The following is a 26,161-nucleotide window of genomic DNA, read 5'->3' as shown; positions in this document are numbered from 1 at the left end:
TTTTTATGATTATGTTGATTTTGGTAGTGGTAGTACTGGCCTCATAAAATATAAAATGAGTCAAGAAGTGTTTCTGCCTCCTTCTTTATTTTCTGAAAGAATCTTTGTAATATTGGTATTATTTCTTTCTTTAGAGTTTGATAGAATTCATCAGCAAAACCAGTGGGCCTGGAAGGTTTATCATTATGAATGAAATTTTGATAATTGATATGGAACTGTTCCTATTTCCTCTTGCACTTGGGATCAAATTTAATCATTTATGTCTTTCAAGGATGACTCTTTTTTTAAATTTACTGAAATAAAGTTATTTCTATTACTCCATTATTAATATTTTAATGTCTATGGGATCTGAAGTGATGGCCTTTCTTCCATTCTTCCTATTTTAAAAATGTAGGAATGCTTGCTACGTATTAGATTCAGATGTATCATGTAATGATTCAGTGTTTATATACATTGGGAAATGATCTTCACAGAAAGCCTAGTTAACATCCATCACTGTACCTGATGACACATTCTTTTGTGTGTGATGAGGACTTGCGGCAAGAGCTTCTGTTTCAGCAACTTTCAAATGTGTAATACAGTGTTACCATGCTGTACGTTACATCCTTATGACATTTATTTTTATAACTGAAAGTTTGTCCTTTTTCCCCAACTTTATCCATTTGATAATTTTTGCTTTTTCTCTTTTTCTCTGATAGACTGACTAGATATTTATCAATTTTCTTAATTATTTCAAGAAACGAACTCTTAGTTTCACTGATTTAAAAACTTTTCTTTGTTTATTTTTTATTTCTTGAGTTTTTGGGAGGGAGATTTCTTATTTTCTACCTTATACTTTTGATTTTACTTCATCTTTTAAAATTTTGGATGAAAGTGTCACATCTTTAATTTTTAGGTTTTTTGTAATTTTTTAATTAAAAACATTTAAAGGTATAAATTCTGGTTTAAGCATTGCTTTAGCTGTATATCATGACTTTTGATCTCTTCATTATCATTTAGTTAAGATATTTTCTAGTCTCATTTTTTTGTTACTTTAAGGATTATTAGAAGTATGCTTTTATATTCTAAATAAAATATTTGGACTTTCCTAGTTATTGTTACTGATTTTGAATTTAATTCTATCTTGGGCAAAATAATTTTGTGTGATTTCAGATATGAAGTTTATTAAGACTTGTTTTATGATAAGGCATATGGTCTATCATGGCAAACATACCATGTACACTTGAAAAGCATATACACTTTACCATAATTGGGTACAGTAGCAGTAAACAGAGATTAAGTCAGGGTGATTAATAGTATTATGTAGGTATTCTTTGTTTTTACTTTTCTTTTTGTCTATTTCTTTTATTTACAGAGAAGTATTAAATCTCTAAATACAATTGTGGAATAGTCAATTGTTTTTAATCACTAAGTCATGTCCGACTCTTTGTGACCCCAGGAGCTATATCCTGGCAGGCTCCTCTGTCCATGGGACTTCCCAGGCAAGAACACTGGAGTGGGTTGCTATTTCTTTTTCCAGGAATAGTCCATGTTGTTTTTAATTCTCAGTTTTTGCTTCATTGAGACTTCTACTGTCTTCTTTGCTAACTGAGCCTTTTACCCAGTGCTGTCTCATGCTTTCTGTTTACATGAGCTGTCATTCACCATCCACCTACTTTCAGTCTGTCTGTGTCTTTATTTTTAGAGTGTGTCTCTTGTAGACAGTGTTATTTGGTGTTATTTGTTGTTCAGTTGCTCAGTCGTGTCTGGCTGTTTGTGACCCCCATGGACTGCAGCATACCAGGCCTCCTGGTCCTTCACTGTCTCCCACACTTGGTTCAAACTCATGTCCATTGAGTCGGTGATGCCATCCAACCACGTCATTTTCTGTCATCCCCCTTTCCTCCTGCCTTCAGTCTTTCCCAGCATCAGGATTTTTTCCAATGAGTCAGTTCTTTGCATCAGGTGGCTAAAGTATTGGAGTTTCAACTTCACCATCAGTCCTTCCAATGAATATTCAGGACTGATTTCCTTTAGGGTGGACTGGTTTGATCTCCTTGCAGTCCAATGGACTCTCAAGAGGCTTCTCTAACACCACAGTTCAAAAGCATCAATTCTTTGGCGCTCAGCATTCTTTATGGTCCAACACTCATATCCATACATGACTACTGGAAAAACCATAGCTTTGACTATATGGACCTCTGTTGACAAAGTAATGTCTCTGCTTTTTAATATGCTGTCTAGGTTTGTCATAGCTTTTCTTCCAAGGAGCAAGCATCTTTTAATTTCATGGCTGCTGTTACTCACCATCTCCAGTGATTTTGGAGCCCAAGAAAATAAATTTTGTCACTTTTTCCCTTTTTTCCCCATCGTTTTGCCATGAAGTGGTAGAACCAGATACCATGATTTTCGTTTTTTGAATGTTGAGTTTTAAAGCAGCCTTTTCACTCTCCAGTTTCATCTTCATCAAGAGGCTCTTTAGTTCCTCTTTGCTTTCTGCCATTATGGTATAGTTATTCCTTAGGAAAAAAAAAAATCACTTCTGACCATCCCTGTCTTTTGATTTAAATGTTTAGTCCGTTTACTAGATAAAGTGGAGGAGGACTGTCACCTCAATACCATTTAAACTGCTTCTTTAGAATAAAGTTTTTCATACTACACTGGTAGTCTATATTTAGGCCACAAGCCATGGGATGTCTGACCTGAGGGTTTTCCCCCTGTCTTGTGACTAACATGGAAGTCAAGTTAAACAAGTTCCTGTTGTGTCTTTCTTTGTCTAGAAGAGGGTTTTTTGTTTTTTTTTTTACCCCTCCAGTTCACTTTATCTCTAAGGATGTAAGAGTTTCTTATTGGAGTCCTCATATTGTGCATATCATAGACTTGGTCCTTGAAATAAGCTCAGGTTCTCTAGTTGTCAGTCTGAATGTTTTTCAGTTTCAGCCTAGACATCTTTTTTGACCTCTCTGGATTTATGTTTCTCTCTTACCAACTCAGTAATATATTTGGTGCCTTTGTGCAAAGTAGAAAAAAGCAGTTTTTCTTCTACACAAGTGTAGCACACTCAGTTCAGTTCAGTTCAGTCGCTTAAACATGTCTGACTCTTTGCAACCCCATGGACTGCATGCAGCCAGGCTTCCCTGTTCATCACCTACTCCCAGAGCTTGCTCAAACTCATGTCCATTGAGTTGGTGATGCTATCCAACCATCTCAACCTCTGTTTTCCCCTTCTCCTCCTGCTTCCAATCTTTCCCAGCATCAGGGTCTTTTCCAATGAGTCAGTTCTTTGCATCAGGTGGCCAAAGTATTGGAGTTTCAGCTTCAGCATCAGTCCTTCCAATGAATATTCAGGACTGATTTCCTTTAGGATTAACTAGTTTGATCTCCTTGCAGTCCAAGAGAATCTCAAGAGTCTTCTCCAACACCATAGTTCAAAAGCATCAGTTCTTTGGTGCTCAGCATTCTTTATGGTCCAACTCTCATATCCATACATGGCTACTGGAAAAACCATAGCTTTGACTAGATGGACCTTTGTCAGCAAACTAATGTTTCTGCTTTTTAATATGCTGTCTCGGTAGGTCATAGCGTTTCTTCAAGGAGCAAGTGTCTTTTAATTTCATGGCTGCAGTCACTCACCGTCTCCAGTAAAGTTGGAGCCCAAGAAAATAAAGTCTGTCATTGTTTCCATTGTTTCCCCATCTCTTTGCCATGAAGTGATGGGACCAGATGGGATCAGGGATCAAGTGATGGTATCAAGGCGTGCCATGATCTTAGTTTTTTAAGTGTTGAGTTTTAAGCCAGCTTTTTCACTTCCCTCTTTCAGTTTCATCAAGAGGCTCTTTAGTTCTTCTTTGCTTTCTGCCATAAGGGTGGTGTCATCTGCATATTTGAGGTTATTGATTTTTCTCCCCGAAATCTTGATTCCAGCTTGTGCTTCATCCAGCCCAGCATTTCGCTTGATGTTGAATAAGCAGGGTGACAATATGCAGCCTTGACATACTCCTTTCCCAAGTTGGAACCAGTCTGTTGTTCCATGTCTGGTTCTAGCTGTTGCTTCTTAACCTACATACAGATTTCTCAGGAGGCAGTTTAGGTGGTCTGGTATTCCTATCTCTTTAAACATTTTCCATAGTTGTGATCCACACAGTCAAGGCTTTGGTGTAGTCAATAAAGCAGGAGCAGAAGTGTTGCTGAACTATCTTGGTTTTTCTATGATCCAACAGATGTTGGCAATTTGATCTCTGGTTCCTCTGCCTTTTCTAAATCCAGCTCAAATATCTGCAGGTTCTCAGTTCATGTACTGTTGAAGCCGTGTTTGGAGAATTTTGAACATTACTAGCATGTGAGATGAGTGCAGTTGTGTGATAGTTTGAGCATTCTTTGGCATTGCCCTTCTTTGGGATTGGAATGAAAACTGACTTTTTCCAGTCTTGGCCACCGCTGAGTTTTCTTAATTTGCTGGCATATTGAGTGCAGTACTTTAACAGCATCATCTTTTAGGATTTGAAATAGCTCAGCTGGAATCCATTGCCTTCACTAGCTTTGTTTCTAGTGATGCTGCCTAAGGACCACTTGACTTCACATTCTAGGATGTCTGGCTCTAAGTGAGTGAACACATGGACATATCATCATGTTTATCTGTGTCATGAAGATCTTTTTTGTATAGTTCTTCTGTGTATTCTTGCCACCTCTTCTTAATATCTTCTGCTTCTGTTAGGTCCATATCATTTCTGTCCTTTATTATGCCCATCTTTGCATGAAATGTTCCCTTGGTATCTCTAATTTTCTTGAAGAGATCTCTAGTCTTTCCCATTCTATTGTTTTCCTCTGTTTCTTTGCACTGACCACTGAGGAAGGCTTTCTTATCTCTCCTTGCTATTCTTTGGAACTCTGAATTCAGATGGTTATATTTTTCAGTTTCTTCTTTGCCTTTTGCTTCTCTTCTTTTCCCAACTATTTGTAAGGCCTCTTCAGACAACCATTTTGCCCTTTTGCATTTCTTTCTCTTTGTGATGGTCTTGATTACTGCTCATGTGCAATGTCGCAAACCTCTGTTCATGGTTCTTCAGGCACTCTGTCTATCAGACTTAATCCATTGAATCTATTGTCACTTCCACTGTATAATCGTAAGGGATTTGATTTAGGTCATACCTGAATGGTCTAGTGGTTTTCCCTACTTTCTTCAGTTTATGTGTGAATTTGGCAATAAGGAGATTGTGATCTGAGCCACAATCAGCTCCCAGTCTTGTTTTTGCTGACTATAGAGCTTCTCCATCTTTGGTTGCAAAGAATATAATCAATCTCATTTTGGTATTGACCATCTGGTGTTGTCCATGTGTAGAGTCGTCTCTTGTATTGTTTGAAGAGTGTGTTTGCTTTGACCCGTGTGTTTTCTTGGTACAACTCTGTTAACACAATCTTTGCCTTGCTTCATTTTGTACTCCAAGACCAAGCTTGCCTTTTACTCCAGGTATCTTTGACTCCCTACTTTTGGATTACAGTCCCCTGTGATGAAAAGAACATCTTTTTTGTGTGTCTGGAAGGTCTTTTAGGTCATCATAGAACCATTCAACTTCAGCTTCTTTGGCATTAGTGGTTGGGGCATAGACTTGGATTACTGTGATATTGATTGGTTTGCCTTGGAAACCAACAGAGATCATTCTGTCATTTTTAAGATTGCACCCAAATACTGCATTTTGGACTCTCTTGTTGACTGTGAGGGCTACTACATTTCTTCTAAAGGATTCTTGCCCATAGTAGTAGGTATAATGGTCATCTGAATTAAATTCACCCACTCCAGTCCATTTTACTTCACTGATTCCTCAAATGTCGATGTTCATTCTTGCCATCTACTGTTTGAGCACTTTGAATTTACCTTTATACATGAACCAAACATTCCAGGTTCCCATGCAATAAATATTGGTCTTACGGCATCGGACTTTATTTCTATCACCAGTCACAGTGACAACTGGGAGTTGTTTTCACTTTGCTCCATCTCTTCATTCTTCCTGGAGTTATTTTTTCATTCTTTTCCAGTAGCATGTTGTACACACCTACCTACCTCCTTAGGGGAGTTCATCTTTCAGTGGCGTATCTTTTTGCCTTTTCACACTGTTCATGAGATTCTCAAGGCAAGAATACCTAAGTGGTTTGCCGTTCCCTTCTCTAGCAACCTAGTATGGTGAATAGAGAACAGGTTGGATTTCAGACCCTGCTTGTCCCTTCAGTTAGGTATCTTTTTTTAGATATATGGTTGCCCTGTAATCGTGTATTACAGTGAGGTTTTTTTGAGGGGGGGTTTCTTTTTTTTTGCCTGATCACAGTGGCAGCCTTACATCGTTTCAGATTTGTTTTTTACATTAATTCCGATTATGTTATAATTTGGTTCATATTTATCTACCTGCCTATAAAATCACATTTTTGGTTTGGGTTTTATATCACAGTTAGTGTTTACTTCTTTCAAAGTAAAGAACTGATAGTAACTTTCACTTCAGTAAGGTCAACTGCATGCTCTGAAAGGCCTTTGTTTTGAACTGCATTCAAATCCTGCATTGTTTGGCTTGATTTAAGTTCGGGAAAAATCTGCGGTTCTTTCTCCTCCAGTCTTCTACTCTTCATGTCTCTGTTCCACCTTCTCTGATTATTCCCTTTCAAAAGATGAACTTTAAACAGAATGAACTTTTGGGTAGCAAATAATCAATGGTGAAATTGGGGACAAAACCTTAGGCTAGTAACAAAGTCAGTGTACTGAACTTGGGATTCTTACATTAAGTTGGAACCTTGAGTAGCGATATAGTACTCTGAAACTGGTAGATCCCCTTGGCTTCCAGCTGAAAAGTAAATTAAAAATTTCTCTAAAGAATAGCATACTTTAGGGCCTTGAGAATACTGCAGATTAAGAGCAGTCAAAGAACTGTTCATGATTTTAAAAGCGACGAGCAGACAAATAAGAAAACAAGGTAACCTTGACTGATTACTAACAAAAACAATGAATTGTTTATTTGATTTAGATCTCCTCAAGGAGTTAGGGCTTCCCTGGTGACTCAGAAATTTAAAAATCCACCTGCAGTGCGGGAGGCCTGAGTTTGATCCCTGGATTGGGAAGATCTCCTGGAGAAGGGAACAGCTACCTACCTACTCCAGTATAATAAGACACATTTCATGGTTTAAAAAAAAAATTGGTCAAGGAGAACAAAGCTAGGGGCATCATGCTTCTTGCTCCTGAGCTGTATTATAAAGCTATAGTGATAAAGCAGTATGGCATTAGCATAGAAACAGGTCCATAGATCAATGGAACAGCATATAAAGCTCAGAAATAAATGCATGTTCACACGGTCGTTTAATTTATGATATCAGGCTAAGAATATACAGTGGGGAAAGGACAGTCTCTTCAGTAAGTGGTGTTGGCAAAGTTGTATAGTCACATGCAAAAGACTGAAACTGGACCTGTATCTTTCACAATACACAAAAAGTAACTCAAAATAAATTAAAGACTTGAGCATAAGACCTGAAGCCATAAAACACCTAGAGGAAAACAGAGGTAATAAGCTCCTTGACATTGATCTTGGCTTTGAATTTTTCGGTTGACACCAAAAGAAAAGGCAACAAAAGCAAAAATAAACAAGCATCAAACTAAAAAGTTTCTGCACAGCAAAGGAAGCCATCCACAAGATGAAAAGACAGTGTACGGAATAGGAGAAAATATTCATAAACATGTCTGATGAGGGGCTAATACCTAAAATATGTAAAGAGCTCATAGAGCTAATTTGCAAAAGAAAAAAACCAGTTAAGAAAGAGCAGAGGATTTGAATAGCTATTTCAAAAGAAGACATACTAATGGATATTAGGTAGAAGAAAAGGTGCTCAATGTCACTGGTTGTCAGGAAAATGCAAATGAAAACCACAATGAGCTTCACCTCACACATGTTAGAATGGCTGTTATCTTAAAGACAAGGTCTAACAATTGTTTGTAAGAATGTGGGAATGTAAATTGTTGTAGCCCATGTGGAAAACTGTGTGGATCACAGCACACTGTGGAAAACGTTTAAAGAGATGGGAATACCAGACCACCTTACCTGCCTCCTGAGAAACCTGTGTGCAGAAGCAGCAGTTAGAACCAGTCATGGAAGAACTGACTGACTGAAAATCGGGAAAGAAGTACGTCAAGGCTGTATACTGTCACCTGCTTATTTAACTTATATGCAGAGTCCATCATGAGAAACACTGGGCTGGAAGAAGCACAAGCTGGAATCAAGATTGTCGGGAGAAATATCAGTAACCTCAGATATGCAGATGACACCACTCTTATGGCAGAAAGCGAAGACAAACTAAAGAGCCTCTTGATGAGGGTGAAAGAGGAGGGTGAAAAAGCTGGCTTAAAACTCAACATTCAAAAAACAAAAATCATAGTATCCAGTTCCATCACTTCATGGCAAATAGAAAGGGAAAAATTGAAAGCAGTGACATGTTTTCTTTCTTGGACTCCCAAATCACTGCGGATGATGACTGGAACCATGAAATTAAAAGTTGCTTGCTCCTTGGAAGAAAAGCAATGGCAAACCTATTTCTACTCAAAAGAAGAGACATCACTTTTTGAACATATAGTCCAAGCTATGTTTTTTCCAGTAGTCATGTACAGATGTCAGAGTTGGAATGTAAAGAAGGCTGAGCACTGAAGAACTGATGCTCTCAAACTATGGTCCTGGAGAAGAGCCCGAAGAGTCCCTTGGACAGCAAGGAGACAAATCATTTAATTCTAAAGGAAATGAACCCAGAATATTCATTGGAAGAACTGAGCTAAAACTGAAGCTCCAATACTTTGACCACCTGATGCAAAGAGGCATTCATTGAAAAGACTCTGATGCTGGGAAAGATTGAGGGCAGGAGAAGAAGGGTAACAGAGGATGAGCTGGTTGGATGACATCACCAACTCAATAGACATAACTTTGAGCAAACTCCGGGAGATAGTGAAGGACAAGGAAGACTGGTGTGATGTAGTCTGGGGGATCATGAAGAATGCTACATGACTGAGCGACTAAACAACAACAATATGGAGGGTCTGCAAAAAGTTAAAAACGTAACAATGCCATATGACCTAGCAGTTCCATTTCTGAGTTTTTATTTGAAGAAAATAAAAACTCTAATTTGAAAGAATATCTACACCTACGTGTTCATTGAAGCCTTGTTTACAGTACTCAAGACATTGAAACAATGTAAGTATCCATTGATGGAGAGTAGTGAATAAAGAAAATGTGATTGTGTGTGTATATACATAGATATATGTATGTAAAATTGTACACTATATATATAAAAGGAATATTTTTTGACCATATATAAAGAATGACATCTTGCCCTTTGTAGCAATATGTATTGACCTTTAGGGCATTTTAAATGAACTCAGAGAAAGACAAATACTATATGATCTCATTATAAGTGAAATCTGAAAAACAAGTCAAACTCATAGATAGAGAGCAGAGATTCGTAGCTGTTAAAGGTGGGACTTGGGGAATGGTTGAAGTGAGTAGAGACAGTCAAAAGAGAAGGAAATGGCAACCCACTCCAGTATTCTTGCCTGGAGAATCCCATGGACAAAGGAGCCTGGTGGGCTACAGTTCATGGGGTCGCAAAGAGTCGGACACGACTGAGCAGCTAACACACACACATGCAGTCAAAAGTCATAAATTTCCAGTTATAAAATGAGTCATGGAGATGTAATACTCAGCACACCAGCTGTAGTTAATAATACTGTATTGCGTATTTGGAAAGTTCTGAGAGAGGAGAGTTTAAAAATTCTCACCACAAGAAAATGAAATTTGTGACTCTCTGGTGATGAATGTTAGCTAGACTTACTGTGGTGATTATTTCCCAGTGTATACAAATACCAAATCATTGTATTGTACACCTGAAACTAATATATATGTTAGTTCAATTATATCTCAGTTTTAATAAATTTACCAAATTCATATAACAAGTCTTAACTAAATTCAGTAATCATTGAGCCCACATTTTCTTTCCAATTTGTAATTAAAACTAACCTGCAAAAATTATAAATTACATGTAGTTGGTAATTTTATAAACATACTTCTAAGTAACTATGAAGTAAAAAGAAATCGTCTTGGATAAATTTTAAAAAGAGAGAGAGAAAAATGGAAATATAACATGTTTGGAACTCAGTTGGGGATTTATTTCACAAAAAGAAGAAAGGCCAAAATGTTGTAACTTAAGCCTCCAAGTTGAATGTTAGAAGGAAGCAACAGATCAAACCCAGAGAAAGGAGAAAGAAGGAAACAACAGAAATTAATAAACTAAAAGATAAAGATTCAGTGAAATAAGAAAAGCAAAAGTTGATTCTCTAAAAATACTAATAAAATTGGCAGGCCTCTCATGAGATAAGAAGGAAAATGAATTTACAAATAACACTAGGATCAAGAAGGGAAATACAGATATAACAAAGTTTTAAAAGGTAAAAGTTATACATAGTATTTTTTTAAGGTCAGCAAGTTAGAAAATTTGAGATGAATAAATTTCTAAACCTATAGTTAACTCAAGATTAAAAAAAAAAAAATACCAGTAGTGGGAGAAGATATTTGCAACATATATACACACACTGACCCAGGCAAGGTTCACCATCTTAAAAGAGTCTGGAAAAATTTCCTAGAAATCAGTTAAACAAGCAGTTCTTTAGGGAAATGAAAAACAGAAACAAATGTTACTACTTATAAGAGAAATGGAAATTAAGGCACATGAGATACCATTTTACTTCCAGTAGATTGGCAAAAATAAATGTTATAGGAGAATGTTAATCAAAAGGAATTCTTACATACCACTGGTAGGAGTATAAAATATAGTCAGTTGGAAACAGAATGGAAATCAGTTTGGTGTTATCTTGAAAAGTGAACATTTGGATTCCTGCTGACCTGGAGCTTCTACTCTTAGGTATGTCTTTTAGAAAATCTCTTCTAACCAAGAGGACATGTTTGAGAATGTTCATAGCCTAAATGTTATTAAAGGCAAAAAATGTTAAAAGTTCAAATGCCCATCAACATGAAAATGGATAAACAGATCATAAATCATAATATTTGTAATACATAATACAGTGGAATATTATATATAATAGTAAAAAATGAATGTACTTCAAGTATACTTAAAAATTAATTTCAGATATATTTAGTGAAAAAATAAACAATTTCAGGAAACTATATATATTAATAGTATGAGGTCTTCCCCTGGATTAGGAAATGGCAACCTGATCCAGTAATCTTGCCTGGAAACATTCCATGGATGGAAGAGTCTGGTGGCTACGGTCTATGGGGGTGCAAAGAGTTGGATGGAACTGAGCACGCACATATATATTGTATGAAACACTTAATAGAATCCTGAAACAAGTGAGACTAAAAATATATTGGTAGGAATATATGTAATAGTGATAAAAAATGTCAAGGCAATATTAAGCACCACGTGCAGATTCATGGTGTCTTCTAGGGTGCAGGGTAAGGGGACAAGCCAGGGGAAGGGTGTGGCGATGATGCGGCAGCATCGGTGAAGCTGTGGGGAGACGACATAGGGAATTCACTGGAGATTGGTTTACCATGCAGTCATCCACCTGTGTCTGAAGTGACCATACTTAGTAATTCAGCCAATCACAGAAAACACCCTCTCCCCTCCAGAAGACTTCGAGAACCTTCCAAAAAGCCAGACTTGAATTAGCCATGTGCCAGCAGCTATTTACCTAGCATTTATATTGTATTTATAACTGTTTACCTAGCCTTTACATTATATTAGGTTTATAAGTAATCTGGAAATGATTTAAAGCCTATGGGGGTTATAGGTTATATGCAGACACTGTGTGTGCCATTTTATATAAGGGTCTTGAGCATCTGTAGATTTTGTTATCCGTGGAGGTTCTAGAAATAATCCCTTTTGGATACTGAGAGACAAGACTGTGCTTCATATACATTACATATATTCTTTTTTTTCCCATTTATTTTTATATTCTTTTTATAAGTATCATATTATGTTACAATGTAAAAAGATTCATTTGCAAAGTCAAAGACTTGTTTTCCTACAAAAGGATATCGAATGAAAGTATAGTTGTTCTAGGATACATTAAGAAAGTGAACTGAAATGTAATATTTTATTGTTATTAAATCTGTCTTTTGAGTAAAATAAGTCAGATGTGATTCTTGATAAATATAAATTCAAAGTTTTTACAGTATTAATAAAATATCATTTCAAAGTTTCAAATATACTGCCTGATACATAGAAAATGTTTAATATTTGTATTTTCCTTCTATTTGAAAGGTTAGTGAGAAGTCTCTCTGCTCTTTAAAAATATCTGTAGTCTGCTTGACAATAATCATTTTATATTATGAAAAGTGCGTAATGCAGTTCTAGTTTGTACTACTATGTTCAATTTCTTTTGTATAGACTAAAGACTTCAGTTAGTGTTGAACAAAGAAAATTATATGCTCTTGTTATGTGTGCTTTAATTTAGATGCTTAATGGCTTTTAATGTTACAAAATAAGTTTATTATTATATTATGATCTCATTTGTATAATATTGTCTTGCTCTTCCATATTTGTGGTGATATGGTCATGGTTTACGAAAACAATAATCCCTAAGAAATAGGTCATTAACAGTAGTTAACGATTACTTGTGATCTATGGTAATGACTGATTTCTTTGGGATTATTGAGGTTATAAACCATAATTACAGATTATTACAGCAATAATTATTTTGTTAGAGGAAGAAATGTTCTGTTCTTGAACAGCTGTGGAAAGAAGTGCCCTGAACATTTCAGAGTAAATACAAAAATGGAAAGCTATAATGGAAATATAATCTCAGATCAGATTTTTAAAAAAAATTATAGATATGCAACTTATGTATAGAATATTTAAATTTCTTAATACAGTTTAGATTTATAGTTTTACTTGGTTCTTTAAACTTTCTGGATATAATTATATAACCAGTGTAAATTTTTAACATCCGTTTAAAGACCATCCCTCTAAAAATTCTAGAGTTTTAGGGAAAGATATGTGTATAAGAAATATCATTCCTCATTCTGTGAAATATGAAAATTGTATGTGATAGATTAATAAAAGTACCTTTATATTTCATTGCTCATGTCTAGCACTGATGCTAATTTATTAGTAGTTGTCTATTTTTAGGGTTAAAAATATCTGCTTTTCTGTCTTGTACAATAAAAAAATCACTGTTTGCTAAAATACGGAAAGAATAGCTGTACATTCTACTTTTCTCTGTACAAACTTCCTTTCAAAATTTGCCATAATTTTAGAAAAGAATGTTCGCAGTTGATCATATGCTATCTTTGCATACCATTCTTTGATATCAAGTCTTAATTTCAAGGTCAAAGAATAAATGAATTAAAGAGTAAAAAGTTAAAATTTGAGAACTTCATGTCCTATATTTAGTATTTATTATTAGACGATGATACTCATCACGTGAATATCACATGAGGATATCACATGAGGGAATGGTAGAGGATGAGATGGTTGGATGGCACCACCAGTTCAATGGACATGAGTTTGAACAGACTCCAGGAGATAATGAAGGACAGGGAAGGCTGGCATGCTGCAGTCCATGGGGTCTCAAAGAGTCAGAAGTGACTGAGCGACTGAACAACAGCAACAACACCCATCACACTGCATTGAAGAATTTTTTCGTTTTTTCCCCTCTAACTAATTTCAGACTGTTGGATATGGCCTCTCTGTCCCTTTTCACCCTGCTTCATATTTATATCCCAGTGGGCAGAACATGACATACAGCAGACACTAAGAAAATGAATGAATGAAACAAGAAAGCAGATTGTTGCTTTGTTTTACCTAATCTTGGAATGTGCACATTGGGCAACTCAAATTATTTGCTGCTCTGCATTTGGCCATGAATGATCCACAAATATTGATTTGGGTAATTACAAATATGTAAATTTTATCAAGAAGATGAATTTGCAAATAACAGGATAGACTAGATCATAGATTGTACCTTGTATTGAATGTGTGTTGAAAAGTTGCTTTTATTTAGGCAATAGAAATGGAACTACAATTAACATTCATTTTTAATAATGACTCTACCTTTTAATGTTTACTAAATTGATAAATAAGCTGTTAACTTTTTCTTGCCAGTTTCATGCTACATTTTCCAGGTAATGATTTCTTAATTCAGTGTGTATGCATGCTCAGTCATGTCTTAATTCAATAACCCATATCTATTTGATAAGTTATATATGCCAGGCACTGTTTTAGGCTCTGGATATGCAATAGACAACCAAACAGAAACAGTAATGGCTGCCACGCAATTTACGTTCTATTGGAATAGATAGATAACAAAGCAAGATAAATAATATATTTTGTTAGAAAGTGATAAGTGCTAAAATTTAAAAATATATATATATATTAAATCAGGAAAGGGGAATATGAAATGTCAACAGATTGTGTTCTGTAATTGGGTGACAGCTATGGCTGGCATCACCTAAGTGACTGTCTACTCTAAAGTCTTCTGTCTTTGCTGGGATGTTTGATGAATGAGCTATAGTTGGGCATTTCTGTCTCCATGAAGTCTCTCTACATCGCTAACCTTTTAATAGTGTGATGGTCTCAGAGTATATGGTCTTCTTACATGGTAAGTGGCTTCCCCTCAGTGAAAATTCCCTGAGAGTCTGGAGGAAGCTGCCAATTCTCTAAAAACTAAGCCCAGTACTGGAACAAGTGTCACTTTTGCAATATTCTTTTAGTTAAAGTCCAGCCCAAACTTAGAAAGGATTGGAAAGATAGACTCACTTCTTAATGGCAATTGCATACATGGAGGGAAGGAATTGATGATGGGTATCTTGAAGTCATGGGCTTCCCAGGTGGTGCAGTAGTAATCTGCCTGCCAAGCAGGAGACCTGGATTCTATCCCTGGGTCTGAAAGATCCCCTGGAGGAAATGGCAACCCACTTCAGTATTCCTGCTTGGGAAATCCATGGGCAGAGGAGCCTGGTGGGCTACAATCGATGTGGTCACATAAAATTTGGACATGACTGAGCAACTCAGAAGCACTAGCAACATCTTGAAGACATGCTCTCATACTCTAGGTGTTGAAAATTGATAGGATAGCTGTGTAAGGCCTGACTGAAAAGGTGAATCCAAAGTGAGACTAGTCAACATGGTTGTGTCTTTTTCCAGTTATATTAAACTGTTTGTGGATAGACAAACAGTAGGTGGGGAATTGGATTTAAACAATTATGGTTTTGTAAGATGAGAATGTGGAAGAAGAGAGAAATTGACCTATGCAAGACAGATTATAATGATTGACAACAGAACTGAATACAGGCAAGCAGGTTACAGAAGACATGAGGGTATAAGGAAGTGAAAAAAATAACAAATCCCAAAAAACTATTACAACTAATACAAGAGTAGCAAAGTTGCAGAATACAAGATCAGTAAGTAAAAATTAACAGTGGGTTTATATATTAGCAATGAACAATCAAAATTAAGTGATGCTGACTTACAGTAGCATTAAAAAGAATAAAATACTTAGCTACAAACTTTGCAAAAGTGTTAAATCTTATACACTGTAAAATGTTATTAAAAGAAATCAAAGATCTAAATCAGTTGGAAGACATCCATGGTCATGGTTCAGAAGACGATATTGTTTAGAAGGATTCCTCAAATTGACCTACAGAGTCAATGTAATCTCTGTCAAAATTCCAGCTGTCTTCTTTGCAGGAATTGACAAGCTGATCCTTAAATTGATATGGAAATCCAAGAGACCCAGTATATCCAAAGTAATTTTGGAAAAAAAAAAAGAAGGAAGTTGAAAGACTCATACTTTCTTATTTCAAAATTTACTACAGAGCAGCAGTAATCAAGACAGCATGGTATTAGTGTAAAGGTAGACACAAGATCAATGATATATAATTGAGAGTTCAGGTAATAAATGCTCCAGTTTGTAATCAGGGGATTTTTTAATTCGGATGAGAAGACAATTCAATGACAAAGGGATTGTCTTTTCAACAAATGGTGCAGGGACAGCTGAATGTCCACACGCAAAAGAATGAAGTTGGACCCCTGTGTCCCACAGTACACAAATCAAAATGAATCATAGTCCAATATGTAAGAGTTAAAGCTTTGAAACTTTGAGAAGAAAACGTAGAACTAAATCTTTATGACTTTGGATTGGGCAGTGGTTCTTTATTTGATATCAAAAGCTGAAATATCGAAAGAAAAACTAGCAGTTTTGTCCCACATGAAAATTAAACATTTCTGTGCTTCAAAGGACACCATCAAGAAAATGAAAACAACCCACAGAATGGGAAAACATGTTTGCTAATCACATATCTGACAAGGAACTTGTATCAATAATATATAAGGAACTCTTGCAACTCAAAAAGATAAATAGCCCAATTTTAAAATGGGTAAAGAATTTAAATAGACATTTCTTCAAAGAAGACATAAAAAAGGCCAGTAAGCACGTGGAAAAGGCTCAGCATTGTTGGTCATTAGGGGCAGGCATGTCAGAATTACAAGATACCACTTTATACCCACTAGGAGAGATACAATAAAAAGATAGGTAATACCAAGTATTGGCGAGGATTTGGAGAAGTTGGGTGTTTATACTTTGCTGGTGGGAATGTAAAATGATACAGATTCTTTGGAAAGTAGTTTGGTAGTTCCTCAAAATGTTAAAATACAGCTTTCATATGACCCACCAATTCCAATTCTTGATATGAATCCCAACTCTTGATATGAAGAGACATGAAAACATATCTACATTAAAAACTCTACGCAAATGTTCATAGAAGCATTATTTACAAAGTCAAAATGTGAAAACAGCCCAAGTGTCCATCAACTTTTGAATGGCTAAACAAAATGTGATATACCCCAAAAATGGGATGTTATTTGAACATAAAAATGATTGAAATCCCAATACAGGAAGCTTAAAACATGGTTGATCCTTACACATTATACTAAGTGAAAGAAGATAGTCCCAAAGATCCCACTGTATGAGCTCATCCGTGTGAAATAGAATGGGAAAAATCTAAGGAGATATAAAGTAGATTTCGTGGTTGCTTGGTTCCTTAGAGCTGAGGGGGTAGGGAGTGGTACAGAATAAGATTTCACGAGGGATGGATATGTTCTAAAGCTAGACTGTGATGGTGATTGTGTGACCCTGTGAATTCATTCAAAAACATTGAATCATATACTTTAAGTGGATGGTGTGTGAATTATATTTCAGTAAAGTTGTTTAGGTGGTCAATGTTTGTAGTTTCCTAATAGAACAAAGGATTGTTGGGAGTTGGAAAATTCATCTTTGTAGATAATTAAAATTGTTTCCAGTTATGATAAAAATAATGTTGGAAAGAGTGACAATGAACTGACAACTAACATATTCAAAAGATAAGAAGTAATAACTCAGAGTAGATAGTTGCAATAAGAAAGATAATTTGGTACTATAATGACACAAGATGTAAAGCTGAGTGCTTTTACAATGGAGAGGGAGAATGTTCTGGAAGTAAAAATGATGAACATCAACTGAACAGCTGGGTTTGAGGCCCAAGTTACCAGAGGAGCAAAAGAGAAATCAGCTGCCACTTGAGAGGGTCCACAGAAGTGAGGTCATCAAAGGAGAGCATTATGTTTTTAATAGGCTTTAATATTGATCATAAAACACATTTCAACTGCATATTAGTAACTTGTTATCCGCTTCCTACATGGCCCTTTTTTCTGTTAACTTTTTTTGCCCACTAATTTTATGTTTCTTGAAGCTTGAGTTTGTTTTATAAATTGATCAAGGTAGTGTTCTCTTTTTACATTGCTAATATAAAGGCTGCATACTTAGTCAATTATGATTTATTCATGGTTTTGTGATAGATTAAGGGCATGTGGATACTTACCAGGTAAGATTTTCAAAAAAATTTCTTTTTTGAAAAATAATTGATTTGTTGTTAATTGCTCATAAAGATCTCAAAAATCTTGGAGAATTTGAGACATAGATGAGTGAATCTAAAGATGTAATGTGTCTTTAAAACAAGAATTACTCAATAAATACCTCCATTTCTAAAGTCAGTTTTGACTATTCCAAAGATTTGTGAAAACTGTAGGTGTTGCCGTTTGTGCCGCTCTTGTAAAGTTATTTAGTCTTTTGCTTCTACTCCCCATGAAGTTAATTTGGTCATCAAACAGTATAATTTGCATAGTAAAAATTTTGGATTTTTAAAATGCAAAGGGAGTAAATTTATTACCATCTCTTATCTTCCAAGCCTGGGCAGTATTAAAAATGATAAGACTGATACTATCATGACATGGACTGTTCAAAAAACATACTGCTCATTGGATCATAGTTAGGCTTACTAATAGCCCTTGATGTTGACATTACATTTGGTGTTTTGTTATCAAATTTATGTTCACCAAGTCTTCATGGTAGATATTTTCTCCATTTTGCAAATGAAAATCCTAAAACTTAAAGAGGTAAGTAGCTTGTGTAAAATCACGTAGCATATTGGTAGAGCTCGAATTCATAGTTGTATCAGGTTCTAAAATCTCATTTAAACTGTTTTACTGCTTTGATGAACTTGATGAAAACCAACTCTTTACTCTGTTAGGAACTAAGTTCACAGTTTATCATTAGTTTGGAAGAAATTTTGCTCATTTTAGAATATTCTGAAAAATAAGCTTTGTTTCTATCTAAACTTTGTTTCTTTCTAAACTCTTCTTTTTATGTATTAGGACGTCTTGCCTGGCTGGTATACTTAGTTGGAACAGTTGTTGGCGGAAGATTAACATATACCAGTACAGATGAACATGATGCTATGGATGGAGAACTATCCTGTCGGTAAGTAGTAGCCATATAATTTACAGAAATTTCTTAAATAGTTAGAAATTTAGTTATTGAACTAGTGCTATGAACTCAGGCATTTTGGACTTGGCCTTTTAGGGAAGGTATTATTTTCCTTTCTATTGATGAGAAAACCAGGGCTTAGGGCTTAAGTGATTTGTAGGAGTCGTATCAATGATAAATAGTACAGTCAAATATATTCATATGAATAATATGAGTGAACTGGTTTTCCATATATTGTAATTGATTTTTGATAATATATTTCTTTTAAAAATTGATTTATTTGTGTGTTTTTGGCTCGTTGCTGCATGTACTGTTTCTGGTCGCAGCGAATGGGGGCTACTCTTTAGCTGCGGTGAGTGGCTTCTCCTGTTGCAGAGCACAGGCTCTAGGTGCACACGCTTCAGTAGTTGTGGCCTGTAGCCAGTTGCAGGTCCCTGGCTATAGCACACAGGCTCAATAGTTGTGGCATACAGACTTAGTTGCTCTGCAGCATGTGGGATCGTCCTGGATCAGGGATCGAACCTGTGTCTCCTGCTTTGGCAAGCAGATTCTTTACTGCTGAGCCACAGAGAAGCCCAAATGTGTTTCTTTATAACAAAATAATACATATTTTCCTGAATGCTTTATAAAGTTTCAAATGAAAAGTTACATATTAATTTGAAGATAACGACTATCATTTGGTAAAGATTTTTGAGTCTTTTTAATTGATATTTGAAAGTTGTGTATATTACATGTGTATTTTTCAACTTTTTTTTTAACAAAAATTGTATTATATTTAAATATTGTAAACTAAAATGGGGATACTAGTACTGATAATTAATAATAACCCAGGAGAAAGGAGTGGTGACCCCACAAGAGACTTGCCTGTGAGTGTCTAGGAGTCTCCAGCAAGGCAAGGGTTGGCAGTGGCCTGCTGCAGGGTCAGGGGCACTGGGTGTGGCATTGTGTGCATGGGATGTTTTGAAGGAGGTCGCTGTTACCTTCATTCACCTCAGTTCAGTTCAGTTGCTTAGCTGTGTTCAACTCTGCGACCCCATGGGCTATAGCACACCAGGGTTCCCTATCCTTCACCAACTCCCGGAGCTTGCTCAAAACTCATGTCCATCGAGTCGGTGATGCCATCCAACCATCTCATCCTCTGTCAACTCCTTCTCCTCCTTCCTTCAATCTTCTCCCAGCATCAGGGTCTTTTCCAGTGACTCAGTTCTTCATATCAGGTGGCCAGAGTATTGGAGTTTTGGCTTCAGTATCATTCCTTACAGTGGATATTCAGGACTGATTTCCTTTAGGATTTACTAGTTTGATCTCCTTGCTGTTCAAGGGGCTTCATTACCTCCACTATAGTTTGGTCTCAGGTCAAACAGAAGGGAGGGAACAGAGCCCCACCCATCAAGAGAAATTTGAATTAGAGATTTACTGAGCATGGCCCCGGCCATCAGAACAAGACCCAGTTTCCCCCTCAGTCAGTCTCTCCCATCAGGAAGCTTCCATAAGCATCTTGTCCTTATCCATCAGAGGGCAGACAGAATGAAAACCACAATCACAGGAAACTAATCAAATTGATCACAAGGACCACAGCCTTGTCTCACTCAATGAAACTATGATCCATGCCGTATAGGACCACCCAAGACGGATGGGTCATGGTGGAGAGTTCTGATGAAATGTGGTCCACTAGAGAAGGGAATGGCAAACCACTTCAGTACTCTTGCCTTGAGAACAATATGACAAGGCAAAAAGATATGACACTGAAAGATAAACTCCCCAGGTTGGTAGGTGCCCAGTTTGCTACTGGGAAAGAGTGGAGAAGTAACTCCAGAAACAATGGGCAGACAGAGCAAAAGTGAAAACTGCCCAGCTGTGGATGTGACTGGTGTTGCAAGTAAACTCCGATGATGTAAAGAGCAGTACTGCATAGGAACCTGGAATGTTAGGTACATGAATCAAGGTAAGTTGGAAGTGGTCAAACAGGAGACGGCAAGAGTGAACATCGACATTTTAGGAAATCAGTGAACTAAAATGGACTAGAATGGGTGAATTTAATTCAGTTGATCATTATTTCTACTACTGTGGGCAAGAATCCCTTAGAAGAAATCGAGTAGCCCTCACAGTCAACAAGAGTCCGAAATGCAGTACTTGGGTGCAATCTCAAAAATGACAGAATGATCTCTGTTCGTTTCCAAGGCAAACCAATCAATATCACAGTAATCCAAATCTATGCCCCAACCAGTAATCCTGAAGAAACTGAAATTAAATGGTTCTATGAAGATCTACAAGACCTTCTAGAACTAACAGCCAAAGAGGATGTCCTGTTCATCATAGGGAACTGGAGTACAAAAGTAGGAAGTCAAGAGATACCTGGAGTAACAGGCAAATTTGGCCTAAGAGTACAAAATGAAGCAGGGCAAAGGCTAACAAGAGTTTTGCGAAGAGAACACACTGGTCATAGCAAACACCCTCTTCCAACAACACAAGAGATGACTCTACACATGGACATCACCAGATGCTCAATACTGAAATCAGATTCATTATATTCTTTGCAGCCAAAGATTGAGAAGCTCTATACAGTTAGCAAAAACAAGACCGGGAGCTGACTGTGCCTCAGATCATGAACTCCTTATTGCCAAATTCAGACTTTAAATTGAAGAAAGTAGGGAAAATACTAGACCATTCAGATATGACCTAAATCAAATCTGTCATGATTATACAGTAGAAGTGACAATAGATTCCAGGGATTAGATCTGATAGACAGAGTGCCTGAAAAACTGCACGGAGGTTCATAACATTGTACGGGAGGCAGTGATCAAGACCATCCCCAAGAAAAAGAAACACAAAAAGGCAAAATGGTTGGCTGAGGAGGCCTTACAAATACATCTGAGAAAAGAAGAGAAGCTAAAAGCAAAGGAGAAAAGGAAAGATATACCCATTTGAATGCCAAGTTGCAAAAAATAGCAAGGAGAGATAAGAAAGCCTTCCTAAGTGATCAGTGCAAAGAAATAGCGGAAACAACAGAATGAGAAAGACTAGAGATCTCCTCAAGAAAATTAGAGATACCAAGGGAACATTTCATGCAAAGATGGGCTCCATAAAGGACAGAAATGGTATGGACCTAACAGAAGCAGGTGTTATATATACATATATAATATATAATATATACACTTAATATATATAATACATGTATGTATAATATATATATATATTTATACTATATACTATATATTATTTATATATTATATATTTTATCATATATATTTAATTGTATAATTTATATTAATTTATTAAATATATTAATAGCAATCAATAAAAATAATAAAAATATTTTATATAATATATTCATTATATATAATATATAAAAATATAATATAGTAATACATATATTTTTTATATATATTGCTATAATTATTACATTAATGTATTAAATATAATTATAACAATATATTATATAAAATAATATGTTATTATATATGATATAATATTGTATAATTTATTATTACATAATATAATTCTTTTATGTAAATATATAAAATATATAAAAGAAATATATATAAGATAGGAATATATTATGTAATAATAAGTTATATATTTATATATATTTGTTTATAAATATATAAATGTTTATATAAATTTATAAAATTTTATATAAATATAAAATTTGTATAAATATGTCTATATTTATATTTATTATATATAAATATATATCTATAAAATATATGAATATATAATATAAATGCATATTTATATTATATATTATATAATACATATAGATTATATAAATATATTTATATTTATTTATAATGTTTATATATTATATTTATATTATATAAATAGAAATATATGTTTATATATATTAAGAAGTGGTGGCAAGAATACACATGAGAACTATACAAAAATGATCTTCATAACCCAGGTAACCATGATGGTATGATCACTCACCTTGATCCAGATATCCTGGATTGTGAAGTCAAGTGGGTCTTAGGAAGCATCACTAGGAGCAAAGCTAGTGGAGGTAATGGAATTCTAGCTGAGCTATTTCAAGTCCTAAAAGATGATGCTGTGAAAGTGCTGCACTCAATATGCCAGCAAATTTGGAAAACTCAGCAGTGGCCACAGGACTGGAAAAGGTCAGTTTTTATTCCAATCCCAAACAAGGGCAATGCCAAAGAATGCTCAAACTTCCACACAATTGTATTCATCTCACATGGTAATAAAGTAATGCTCAAAATGCTCCAAGCCAGGCTTCAACAGTATGTGACTGTGAACTTACAGGTGTTCAAGTTGGATTTAGAAAAGGCAGAGGAACGAGATATCAAATTGGCAACATCCATTGGATCATAGATAACGCAAGAGAACTCCAGAAAAACATCTACTTCTGCTTTATTGACTACGCCAATGCCTTTGACTTTGTGGTTCACAACAAGCTGTGGAAATTTCCTAAAGAGATGGGAATACCAGATCACTTTACCTGTCTCCTGAGAAATCTGTGTGCAAGTTAAGAAGCAACAATTAGAACTGGACATGGATCAGCAGACTGGTTCCACATTGGGAAATGAGTACATCAAGGCTGTATATTGTCACCCTGCTTATTTAACTTATATACAGAGTACATCATGAGAAAGCCTGGGCTGGATGAAGCAGAAGTTGGAATCAAGATTGCCGGGAGAAATATCAGTAACCTTAGATACGCAGATGACACCAACTTTATGAAGAAGAACTAAATAGCCTCTTGATGAAAGTGAAAGAGGAGAGTGAAAAGCTGGCTCAAAGCTCAACATGGGTGGCATGGATGGCATCCAGCCATCACTTTATGGCAAATAGATGGGAAAACAATGGAAAGAGTGACAGACATTTTTTTCTTGGGCTCCAAAATCACTACCGATGATGACTGCAGCCCTGAAATTAAGAGACTCTTGCTCCTTGGAAGAAAAGCTATGACCAACCTGGACAGCATATTAAAAAGGAGAGTCATTACTTTGCTAACAAAGGTCTGTCTAGACGAAGCTACGGTTTTTCCAGTAGTCATGTGTGGATGTGAGAGTTGGAGTATAAAGAAAGCTGAGCGCCGAAGAATTGATGCTTTTGAACTGTGGTGTTGGAGAAGACTCTTAAGAGTCCCTTGGACTGCAAGGAGATCCAACCTGTCCATCCTAAAGGTGATCAGTCCTGAATATTCATTGCAAGACTTCGGTGTAGCTGAAACTCCAACACTTTGGCCACCTGATGTGAAGAACTGACTCATTGGAAGTGACCCTCATGCTGGGAAAGATTGAAGGCAGGAGAAGAGGACGACAGAGGATGTGATGATTGGATGGCATCACTGACTTGATGGACGTGAATTTGAGCAAGCTCTGGGAGTTGGTGATGGACAGGGAGGCCTGATGTGCTATGGTCTATGGGGTAGCCAAGAGTTGAACACTGACCTGAACTGAACTGAGTACTTATGATAGTATCTAATTGATTTGGGGCCATTATAAGGACTAAATGAGTTAATAATTTTAAAGTGCTTAAGACAATACCTGGAAAATAGTAAGTGCTGTATTACCAAAAGAAACTCCAGAACAGTTCTTTTTAAAAAAAATCAAATATTATATTATGAACATTTTACCTGAACATTAGGTAAAAAATGAAGTAGAAATTGTTAGCTGCTCAATATTCTAAGCTATACCATAATTTAAATATGTCCTTGCTTTGGAAATTTTAGGTTGTTTCTCAATTTTTCCTTATTACAAAGATGAATATTCCTTTAGCTGTATCTTTATATAGATCAAAGTAATTTTATCAAAGTTATCCCCTAAAGCTGAGTAGCTGGTTGAATAGTATACATATAGCACTTTAAATGCTCAGTACACATCACCAAATGGCCTCTGGAAGAGTACCAGTTTATCCTCTGAACCAAAGGCTGTGAGGAGTTACGATTTTTTTCTGCAGTTGAACACTAGGTAGTAGGATTCTTATCTTTTCCAATTTATGTATAACTTATGTCTCATTTTTATTTGTATTTCTTTGTTTAGAAGTGGTATCAAATATTCTTTCCCATTCCTTTTCTTGCCATTTCTATTTTACTTTGTGCTTTTTTATTATATTTAGATTGTATCATTCATTTGGTTTTCTTTTATGATTATCTTTCCTAATTTATTCATAATTACTCAATATATATCAGTATATATCAAAGATTGTAATATTTTGCTATTCATTTTGAATATGTTTTCTATATATATTTTAGTGTTTTAGAAATTTCTTTTTTACTGGCTTAAAATATTTACATTCCTGGAGAAGGCAGTGGCAACCCACTCTAGTATTCTTGCCTAGAGAATTCCATGGGCACAGGAAAGCCTGGCAGGGTACAGTCCCTGAGATCGCAAAGAGTTGGACACGACTGAGTGACTAAGCACACAAAATATTTATATATTCAAATCTCAATTTTTTTTCTTTCATGTTTTTAAAACATTAATTCATTAATTTGGCTGTGTCAGGTCTTAGTTGTGGCATGAGGGACTTTTAGTTGCATCATGCAAACTCTTAGTTGTAGCATGTGGGGTCTAAGTTCCCTGGTCAGGGATCAAACCCAGACCCTGTGTTGGAAGCATGGCATCTTAGCCACTGGGCCACTAAGGAAGTCCCTATCATATAGTTTTAATGCTCATATTTAGGAAGGTTGTTCCGTACCTGGATAATAAAAATATTCACCTATATTTTTTCCTGGTTCTTTAACAATTTCAGCTTTTTATATTTAATTTTTAATATATTCAACATATATTTTGTTTTATATGCTTTTTTGAAAGTTTCCAAGGTATTAACCAGTCATTGTCAACTCCACTCTATACCAATTTAAAATGCCATTTAAATGTTACTCAGAATTCTTATGTCTCTTTCTAGGTGTTTCATTCTTTTCCACTGATATTAGAAGTCTCTTAGTATATCATTATTACCCTACTAAAGTCTTTAGTGTGATATTCTCCCTCACTGTTATTTTTTTAATATATTCTTAAGTGTTTAATACATTTGTTGCCATTTTGAATAGAAATTTCTCATTTCATACCATTTTTAACCTTTAAGCTATCTCATTTCAAACTATCTCAATTTGAATCTGAATAGAAAGTAAATATTTTAGTTTTTCCTAAGATTCATTACTTCCAATATGAAACCACTTTAAAATATGAATAGGGACATTCTCAAAATGATTTGTTTAATTTTAAACCAAGTGAATAATTTGCTTCTGTACCATCTTTTAATATAATATGACATATTTAGTAAAGTGAGAATTAAGTATAATTTTAGCATAATTATTTTGATTCTTTTTTTAAAGTTTTCATCATCAAATAGAAAGTTACCCAGTGGCACTATTTTCCTAAA

The 26,161-nt window shown here is 35.5% G+C and overlaps 1 protein-coding gene across 6 annotated transcripts in view; it reads left to right on the top strand.

Moving 5' to 3' along the window:
• RANBP17 (RAN binding protein 17) overlaps positions 1-26,161 on the top strand; it is a 349,536-nt gene that overhangs the window by 61,357 nt on the left and 262,018 nt on the right. For all 6 annotated transcript variants that reach the window (XM_065905571.1, XM_065905573.1, XM_065905574.1 and 3 more), the window contains one exon: positions 18,703-18,808. In XM_065905571.1, the coding sequence (XP_065761643.1) occupies positions 18,703-18,808 (106 nt within the window). The remainder of the gene's footprint in view (positions 1-18,702; positions 18,809-26,161) is intronic.

This window comes from Muntiacus reevesi, chromosome 14 (assembly GCF_963930625.1).
Source record: "Muntiacus reevesi chromosome 14, mMunRee1.1, whole genome shotgun sequence".
NCBI lineage: Eukaryota > Metazoa > Chordata > Mammalia > Artiodactyla > Cervidae > Muntiacus > Muntiacus reevesi.
This window is presented reverse-complemented; position numbering and strand designations above follow the sequence as displayed.